Source organism: Poecilia latipinna, unplaced genomic scaffold, assembly GCF_001443285.1.
Source record: "Poecilia latipinna isolate Pla-1442-1.1 unplaced genomic scaffold, P_latipinna-1.0 Scaffold3709, whole genome shotgun sequence".
Taxonomy (NCBI): Eukaryota; Metazoa; Chordata; class Actinopteri; order Cyprinodontiformes; family Poeciliidae; genus Poecilia; species Poecilia latipinna.
In genome coordinates this window covers 27,353-37,647 of record NW_015116325.1, presented here as the reverse complement: position 1 = coordinate 37,647, position 10,295 = coordinate 27,353, and the positions used below count along the sequence as shown (strand labels likewise).

Sequence of the window (10,295 nt, the reverse complement as noted above, 5' to 3'; positions counted from 1 at the left end):
GTTGAGAACAAAAAATATGGTCAGACTTCCTATACTCATACAAGGTTCATCATAAATATATTCTTTTTTTTTTTTTCATTATGGGCATTAAATAGGTAACGAGTGGCAAATTGGTTTAAATAATTTTAATGTTTCCAGGTCTGCCACCATGACAAGTGTCCTTTTAAATTATTTTCAATGCATGAATAGCAACTGCTAATATGTGGTGTGTGAGCTCAACCTCTGTACCAGCCAACAAACAGTTCACACCCACTTGTAGCATCTACATGAAATCTAGGGACATCTGCATCTTGACCTCTTTTTATTGTCCCTGTGAAGTTCTACCATGATCGTCTTGGCTTTGTTTCCACCTAGTGGCTGAAATGCATAATAACACTGTTTCAAGCCTTCTGAAGTTGCTCATAATGTCTTTATTCTGTTGCAGCGTGAATGCATCTCTGTCCATGTGGGCCAGGCAGGTGTGCAGATGGGGAACACCTGCTGGGAGCTCTACTGTCTGGAGCATGGTATCCAGCCAGACGGCCAGAAGGCAAGCAGTTCCCCCACACGTCCTGATGACTCCTTCACCACTTTCTTTAGTGAGACAGGTGCTGGGAAATATGTCCCAAGGGCAATTTTTGTTGATCTGGAGCCCACTGTCATTGGTCAGTATTTTTTATTTCTTATTTATATATATAGAAAGTACATTTTTGGAAGTTGTTTACTTCTTTTCTTGACATACATAAATATCAAATTGAACTGCTAAATGTTTGAAAATTTAGCTATTTTTCACTGATCAGATTGATCTAACAGTCATACATTTATTTTTCTAAATTATCAGATGAAGTGAGAACAGGAAAATACCGTCAACTCTTCCATCCTGAAAAGCTGATCTCTGGAAAGGAGGATGCTGCGAACAACTATGCCCGAGGTCACTACACTATTGGCAGAGAGATTATTGATTCTGTCATGGACAGGATCCACAAACTGGTAAAACACTTGAATCATATTTTTATTTGGACCTAAATTCTAAGAAAATTACAGAGTTAGTCTGTCAATGAGCATATCCAGTCAGACTCAGCAACAGTCCATGCGAGAAATAAAATGAGCTGTTAGAATGGTTTGATTAGTATTTATGTTTCTGCGTCTACAGGCTGATCAGTGCAGTGGTCTCCAGGGATTCTTGGTATTCCACTCCTTTGGTGGTGGAACAGGTTCTGGTTTTACCTCTCTGCTCATGGAAAGACTCTCTGTTGACTTCGGCAAGAAGTCAAAGCTTGAGTTTGCCATCTATCCGGCACCCCAGGTTTCTACAGCAGTAGTAGAGCCTTACAACTCCATCCTGTCTACCCACACCACACTGGAGCACTCCGACTGTGCCTTCATGGTGGACAATGAGGCCGTCTATGATATCTGCTGCAAGAACTTGGATATTGAACATCCAACCTATACCAATCTGAACCGCCTTATCAGCCAGATTGTGTCCTCAATCACAGCATCTCTCCGCTTTGATGGATCCCTGAATGTTGACCTGACAGAGTTCCAGACCAACTTGGTCCCTTATCCTCGTATCCACTTCCCTCTGGCCACCTATGCTCCAGTTATATCTTCTGAGAAAGCGTACCATGAGCAGCTGTCTGTGGCTGAGATCACAAATGCCTGTTTTGAACCAGATAATCAGATGGTGAAGTGTGACCCACGTCATGGCAAATATATGTCTTGCTGTCTCTTATACCGTGGCGATGTTGTACCCAAAGATGTCAACTCGGCCATTGCCGCCATCAAGACCAAACGTACCATCCAGTTTGTGGACTGGTGCCCCACAGGTTTCAAGGTGGGGATCAACTACCAGCCTCCAACTGTGGTTCCTGGAGGAGACCTTGCTAAGGTGCAAAGAGCTGTGTGCATGCTGAGCAACACCACCGCCATCGCTGAGGCCTGGGCCAGGCTCGACCACAAGTTTGATCTCATGTATGCCAAGAGAGCCTTTGTCCACTGGTATGTTGGAGAGGGAATGGAGGAGGGAGAGTTCTCAGAGGCCAGAGAAGATATGGCTGCTTTGGAGAAGGATTATGAAGAGCTGGGCATCGACTCATTTGAAGAAGAGGAGGAAGACGATGAATATTAAATAAAAAGCAAGATATTCTTATGTATTAAAGAACGGAACCCACTTCTTGCGTATTTTCAGATAATTAATCTTACTTTTGACTTTGTTGTTGCTCAATAAATGCTCATGCTAAAGAAAATAATTTGTGTTTGTACTCTATACCCATAGTCTTATGTCTTTCATGGCTTGCCTTTAAAGCCCAATCACAATCCATATTCTCAAAAGGCTTTCCCAAGCATTCAAGTTGAGCTTAGGTTTTGTGGCATAACAATTTGAGGTATAAAAATAAGTATTCGTATCTGTAAACAATTTTACTTCATATCTTACATTAAGCATTAGCTATGGCATTTCATCTAGCATCATTAAACTTAATTTATTTATTCTCAAGTTAAAAAAATAAGCTATATAATTTATCTATTTAAATGACATTTTATGTCTAACTGGGAGAAAAAATTATAAATGTGAAGGTTGTGGAGAGAAAGAAAATGTAGAACACACATTAATCAGTTACGTGTTGAGCCTGAAAAGGAGAGATTAAGAAAAATAACAAGGACAGGACATGGATGGGAATATTGGTAACTGAAGGAAACATAGAGGATACTTTTAGATTAAAGAGAGCAATGTTTATTTTCATAATGCAAAATAAAATAAAAAATAGAATAATGGATGTAAGTTATGCTGCTACGCACTAATGTGCAGTAGATGGCGTACTCATATGAAAGTTGCTTGCGATCCGCCATAATAGAATAGAAGAAGAAGAAGTTCTTGGTAGTTGCTTGGCAACTACAGACGCTTTCCCAGCTTCCGGAAATGCGTGGCCGGGAGGAAAAATGGCGTATAGCCCACTGCATATACCTCTTATATGTGTGGCAACAACGGATTCGTTTAGCCCTTTCTTTTTGTCTATTTTCGTCGCTTTTGCAGCATTACAAACAATACAATCTGAAGATGTGTTCAGTGCGAGCCGCACGGCTTCAGTGTCAATCTCTGCAGCAAGGGATCTTCGGTGAGTTTATTGTCCTAGCTTGTCAGAAATGCTAAATTGAAAATTGTCGCTTTTTCTTTACAAGTTGGTGTTTATTTGTACGTCACTATTTGGCAACAGTCTTCGACTTTTAAGTGTGTGTTTGCCTCATACCTATTATTCGAGCCCTCTTCCTCCGACGAGCGTTACACATGATTCCATTAAAAAAGTTGTTATTTTAAGCTCTTTCTACCTATACGATTTATTAACCCTTTTTATGTGTATGCCTACCTAGGTTAACCTAACGTCATTGTGCTGTGTATGTATTCGGCATAGAGAATAAATGATTAAATATTATTTCATGGACCTTAATCTAAACCTAGTCTTAATTCGTCCCTGCAGTGGTAAAATTGCCTGCAACAGTTGAAAACTTGTTTGCTTTTTTGTTCATCGTCAAAAGGTGACGTATTCGATTCGATCAAACCTAATCTTATGATTTGTAAGAACACTATAAGCAAAATGTAGACTTGATTCAACATGTATAATTGTAAAGTTAGTACTAAAATGTATCTTTTTTTTTTTTTTGCATATCAGGTACCTTTTATATGATGTAAACCCACCTGAAGGGTTTAATTTGCGAAGAGATGTCTACATCCGCATGGCCTCACTGGTCAAGACTTTGAGGAAAGAGGGGGATGACTGGGTATTGGTCCTCCCCCCTTGGGGTCGACTCTATCACTGGCAAAGTCCTGATATCCACCAGATCCGTATCCCATGGGGAGAGTTCTTCAGCCTGACCAGCCTGCAAGCCAACGTACCCGTTATTGAGTATGAGGAATTTATTGCTGGTGAGAACACCACTTTGCACATTTAATCATTTTAAACTATACTGTTGATGTAAATGTCAAATTCACTGTAGCAGAACTTGTTCCCTTTTTCAATTTAGAAAATGGAGGCCCTTTCATAGACCAGGTGCTTGTGCTACAGAACTATGCCGAGGGATGGACTGATGGAAAATGGGAGGAAAAAGTTGATGAGCGTGCATGTATTGAGAAGCTTCTGTACACCAAAGATAAACAGGGCTACTACAGGTAAAAAAATAAAAAATACAATACAAATAAAGTTTTCATAGTCCATGACCAAGAGGCTATACGTGTAATATACACCAGCTTGAGAGCACAGTAGGAATGACAAAGAATAAATGTCAAGTAAATAAATTCATCTTGATGAAATGTTTAATCAGACATGTAGAAACAAGCTCTTTTTCTGTACTATTCTGTGTGTTTCTACAGGGGCTGGTTTTGGGGCTATGAAGAAACAAGGGCTCGAAATGTGACATGTTTATCGGCTCAGGGCCATGCATCCATCATGGCCCCAGTTCTTCAGAAAAACTTCACAGCAGTGTAAGTCCGCAAATATATCTCACGTTCCGCAAACATAAATACTTTCTGAAATACCATATACCATTACACATTTTTAATTCAAAAAATGATAAAATCCAAAGAAAAGTTAACATTGAAGTATATTGGATATAATGATAGAAATCATAATGCCCAAATACATTGGGGTGAGTCAGTTTTGTTTAACTTGAAATGCTTCTGCATTGAATTTACTGTTAAACTGTTGAAACTATGTCATGATCTCACCTTACCACTGATGATGCTCCAGTCAGTTTTCCAGAAATCAGAATCCTCCATTTTTCCTTGACTGACATATCAGTAATCAGCAGCTCAAATACTGAAAACAAAACTTAAACTGAGTGGAGAATAAAAAACAAATCCCCTCACAAACAGTTGTTTTTTTCTTAAGTTTTTTTTTAAATTATTATTTATCACATCTAAGAATGCTCACCAATGTGCATATACTTTGATGCACATCTTGACAATAATTAATAAAAGTCTGATCAAAGTTAGAGGCATATCCTGTGATGCATAAATTAAAATTATTTTGTAGTTCCTTTATTTTCTGTGGGATACAAGACTGCTATTATTATTTGGACCACATTTGTCCTTTTATGTGTTTCAGTCCTTAGGGGGGAAAAACGGGATCAGGCAAAATTGAAATCTAACTAAAAATGGTTCCACTCTTTCAAATACTGAGAAAGATTAGGTGCAACATTCCTTGAAAAGTAACCCATCCCTGTCCTTTGTTTGTGTCCAGGGAAGAATGATCTGAATTCTTTGTTGTTTTAGAGTGGTGTGTCTCTGTTTGTTCTCTTTGGCCTTACTGAAACTCAGATTTAATCAACTTGTTTGGGCATTGTTGTGATGATTTTTTTTTATTATTATTATTTTTTTTTAGCTCAGTCATGCTTGACAGAGCAGAGACTCTCCTACATGATCACTATGCTGGAAAAGACTACTGGAATGTAAGTAACACTACCTCTGTATTAGACGTTTTGGTCTACAAAAGGATTATTTTTGTTCGTTTTTTTTTCCTTAACAACAATTCAGAACCAGTTTAACCAACATTTCGAAAAGGAGCATTCAGGACTTATTTCCATAAAATTCAAAAGCCTTATGGACATTTTAAATGATTACTCTGACATTAGGCATGTCAAAAAGAGAGAGAGAGAAAAAAAAAAACTGAAACTGAGTGGACATGTAAACAACAAATCCCCTCACATCAAGTGCTTCATCACTTCTTTCTTTAACATTGAAACAAACTACACATTTCAAACAGAAAATGCAATTGTTTGCTCTTGAACAACAGTCCAAAAAGGCATTAAACTGAAACTCATCACACAGCTGAACTGCCATCATGGCCCAGGATGTGGCTGATGTTGAGGGCCGGACGATTGGGTTGCTTGCTAGAGTCTGCTGATGACGTGTTGGTCAGGGACAGCAGAGGGGACATCTGACATTAGGCTAATGTTGACCTATCCTGGGGCATTGCTCTTCTCTCTCTGAGAAAGCACATTAACCTTTATTTGCATGCTAAAGGATGTTTTCTGTTAGAATGTGCAGAGATCTTTACATTTATTTCGCCTCATTTAGACCCGGCGCAGCATGGTTTTTGCCAAGCACCTGCGACTCATAGGGGATGATTTCAGAGCAAAATATCTGAACTCCACAGATGACACAGACCGCACACTATATAATGAAGACTGGACCCGCATGAAAGTGAGTCATTGTGTACTCTATTATCGCATATCCGCTTCCTAGAAAACTTCATGTTATGAAATGTTTGCCATATAACCATATTCACAACTTTGTGGGGGGTTTGTCTCTTTCAAGTAGATTTATTATACAATGTATTGAACTATGTAAAACCACTACCCTCTTTGACAAGAAAACAGAAGTAATGACTGCATGGGATGGACAATTAGCAGTACAAACAGAAACCAGCTAAATATATTTTATCTCAGCCAGTTAAAAAAAATAAAAATAAAAGAGACAAATCTTTGTTAGAGTATATTTTTTTCACAGCTTTCAGTCTGCAATAATTCCATTTGATCAAATTTTGAAATGTCAATACAGCACCTTCTGATGCTCTCATGATGGTTGAAGCAGTAAAGTCCCATTCAAGCTAGCAGTTTTTAGCATTTTAGAACATTTGGAGATCATTTTAGATCATCAACTTTTCCTAGTTGATGATGAACTATAAGATATTGCACGTCTCTGTTTAGTTATCTCATTGCTTATTGAACCAGCAAATTCTGCAATTTGAGGGGGTGTCAAATCACAGCACTGGGATTTCAGCACAATCCCAGTGCTTAAAAATATCCTGATTACATAGTGCCTTGTAAAAGGAATTATGGTTTTTCATATCTTTTCATGTACACAACAAATCTCAGTATGTATTTTATTATGATAAAGCCACTCAAAATAACGTGGAATTGTGAAGTAGAAGGAAAAAACAAACACCCAGGAAAACAGTGCAACACTCTTGGAAAAATATTGGCTGCATCATGTCAAAGGTGTGCCTTTTTTTTCTTAGCAGACCTAGTTTAATGTAACATAAGTCTATATTGTTACTCTACATAACCGTTAGACACAGTTATGTACAGCAGAACTAGCAATAATTCAACAATTTAAACTTGTTCCTTTAAATTCCTATCAGTCCAAGCCTGGCTCTGCTATCGGAGGTCCATATCTTGGGGTTCATCTTCGCAGGAAGGACTTCATCTGGGGTCACAGAGATGATGTGCCCAGCCTGAAAGGGGCAGCCAAAAAGATACGCAGTATGATGAAGAAACACAAACTTCAGACAGTGTTTGTTGCAACTGATGCAGACGGAGAAGGTAAGTGGCAGACCAGCTTATATTGAAAGAAATAAATCTATCAAAATAATGTGTATTTGTTCCACTCATTTATGCATTACCAATTGCTTTTGGACCTGTGTTCCTAAATATTATTTCTACTACCTGTGATTTTTTTTTTCTGATCATATGCAAAATCTAATCCATTAGCCTTTTAGATCGCGTTTGATTCAACAAGCAAATAAATCCCATAAAAAGTTATAAAGACAACAGAACAAGCAAGTGGTAATGATCTTATTATCCATGTAGAACTGAGAGAGCTGAAAAGATTGTTGCCAGACATGGTGCGGTTTGAGCCATCCAAAGAGGATCTGGAGCTGCTCAGAGATGGAGGAGTGGCTATTATTGACCAGTGGATATGTGCTCATGCAAGGTAATTTCCTTTGACAGGTTGTACTTTACTGCCCACCGTTAGCGGTATTTTCCATAAAAAAATTATTTTACTTTTTTTTTTTTAGAGCTTAACAAAACTGTAGACACTTTGAAGTTGCTGCCAAGTAACCTAGGTGATTCAAACAATTTTGAAATGAGGCAGTGTAACATTTTTTAAATATGCAGGCACACATACAGACCCGCCTACCTTTCATTTTATCAGAAAGTAGAAGTAATTTACATGTTCATTTGAAAGCTTTTTTAAATATGATGACAAGCTGTTAGACCCCATATTATTACTATGCAATCAATTTATTTTTTTACTTGTATCAGCAATAATACTGATGTTTTGACCAATTCTACAGCAAAGCATTATTGCCAGATCACGTGTTTAATGAGAGTTGAATTCCTGTCTTGATGACTAAGTGAAATGCAACCATCATAGTTTGGAATGTTTTTTTTTTTTTATGTCAATGAGATCACATTACTTTTCACTTGTTTTTTTTAATGTAATGACTAATGTTACGGTGGTAGTATACTAACAGTTGTATTTATATTGCGCATTTAAATGCTTGATTATCAGCATTATGGTCAAATTGCAAATGGTAGGCTTTAAGCTAAAACACATTTTATAAATACAGCATGTAAAACTAAAACATGTGCAGTTGGTGAGTTGCGACTGGTAAGATACTGAATTGTTTTGTTATATGAGAGCATTGTATTAGGACATCTGATAAGTTTCTACATCATTGTGTTATACCAGACCAGTGTTTCAGGGTATAAGTAGTAAGCTCATAGACTGTACTGAGATCTTCCAGCCACATCTTCAGATTGTCAGTAAAAATCACCCAACTTGATAAGCTGGTCAGGGTGACTCATGCTGTTTCTCACCACAAGTGACATTCTCAAGCACCTTTATAGTCTTTTTTCCCCTCTATTTGCTGTTTTTTTTCACAGATTTTTGCTTAATTTGTATCTCTTATTGTTTGTTTCCAGGTTCTTCATCGGGACATCCGTTTCTACCTTCTCTTTTCGGATCCACGAAGAAAGAGAAATCCTGGGGTTTGATCCCAAAACCACGTACAACCGATTCTGTGGAGACTCTGAGAAAAAATGTGAACAGCCCACACACTGGAAAATTGTTTATTAACTTTACCTCCACCTTTTCTGAAGCACAAGTGCCAAAAGCAGTATTACGACTGACGGATTTATGAAAAAAGATCTTTTCATGGTTTCAGTGTTAGATGGCCACTGTGTTTGAACTCTGTGCTCAAAAGGCTCAAGCTCTGCTGCTCAACAGTGTAGGCTTCAGAAATTTAATTTGTATATAGCTTTATTTAGATTGATGGTCTGTGAATCTTTCATAAAAGCGTACTGTATTTCATGCATTATATTTCTAACTCACAAGTGCAGTGAATTATGTTAAGTGGAGACTGACACTAGTGTTTGACTGTATTTGATTCAGATTTGATATTATCAAAAATGTTTTTTTTACCGTTTAAGACTTCTGAAGTATTTTAAGAATAATGTATAAAAAAAAAATCAAAAGCACATCAAGAGGAAGGAACCAAAGCTTGCTAGGTGTAAAGGTCTACCATTCAATGAAGATTTGTTTACAGAAAGTGTATATGCATAACTGAAATTCATTTTTTATCAAACGATTAAAGATTTGATATTATGCTTTTATTCTAGGCACATGGTTACATTTTATAGAACTATCAAACAGACATGTTACCTTCAGTTCTAATTTTTTTTAAATGAAAAAATGTTGTATAAATCATGACATCATCATGATATATACATGACAGGACGTCATCACAGAAATACTGAGAAGTAGTTCATAAGATGAGCTTGGCAGATGTGCACTTCTGCCAGGTGATTGCTAATTGCTGCTACTGCTAGTCTGAAGGAACTGAGGGGGACAGGGACCGGGGAGGGATGCTCTGTGAGGTGAAACTTGGCTTGAGACTCCTGCTTCATGAGGAACTTTGTGGAAATAGACGGTTCTTTGTGAGAGCAAGCGCCTAACCACCGCTGAATGGCTGCCATCATAGATAGAACAAAAGATTCAAGGATTTCTTAGAAATGCATAAACAATCAAAGCAAATCAAAGCAGGTATGTTCTTGATGAGGGAATAACATATATAAACCTCAAAAACATTAATTTTACGTACTATCCCCATTTTAAAGGTCAGTCTGAATCCTCACCAGCAGTCTTAGAAAATGACCCTCTTACATAAGGTGTTTCTTAACTACACCTTCACCTTTTAACTACACCTTCACCTTTATGTTTGTGGCTATGAACACCACATGATATTAGCAGGACTGAAAGAAAACTCCATAGTTACCTTGGTGACGAAGTCTCAACCTTTTACAAAGCAATGGCCATACGTAACCTATAGCCCTGTAAGGCACAACAGTGAAGCTTTCTGTTGCTCATGTAGCTAAGCTGCTGTAACCTCTGCTAATAAATGGAAAGAATGTGTTTGTTGTTCGGCCTGCTTGACTGATCCTCTTTCTGGAGCTTTCTTTGACATACAGTAAAAGCTTAGTGCAAACATATCCATAGTTATGTGTCTTTGTATAAGGAAATGTGAAACTTAAACAATTTT

General features: G+C 37.7%; 2 protein-coding genes across 2 annotated transcripts; both read left to right on the top strand.

Moving 5' to 3' along the window:
• The first annotated feature begins 418 nt into the window (after positions 1 to 418).
• LOC106941508 (tubulin alpha-4 chain-like) lies at positions 419 to 2,221 on the top strand. The gene is made up of 3 exons (XM_015024558.1): positions 419 to 644; positions 821 to 969; positions 1,133 to 2,221. The coding sequence occupies exons 1-3, from the start codon at positions 467 to 469 to the stop codon at positions 2,105 to 2,107; spliced, it is 1,302 nt and encodes a 433-aa protein (XP_014880044.1). The 5' UTR covers positions 419 to 466; the 3' UTR covers positions 2,108 to 2,221.
• Positions 2,222 to 2,861: 640 nt separating this feature from the next.
• Positions 2,862 to 10,243, top strand: LOC106941507 (GDP-fucose protein O-fucosyltransferase 2-like). Its single transcript, XM_015024557.1, has 9 exons — positions 2,862 to 3,092; positions 3,645 to 3,898; positions 3,997 to 4,141; positions 4,343 to 4,453; positions 5,352 to 5,418; positions 6,047 to 6,172; positions 7,113 to 7,293; positions 7,561 to 7,684; positions 8,680 to 10,243. The coding sequence occupies exons 1-9, from the start codon at positions 2,917 to 2,919 to the stop codon at positions 8,831 to 8,833; spliced, it is 1,338 nt and encodes a 445-aa protein (XP_014880043.1). The 5' UTR covers positions 2,862 to 2,916; the 3' UTR covers positions 8,834 to 10,243.
• The last annotated feature ends 52 nt before the right edge of the window (positions 10,244 to 10,295 follow it).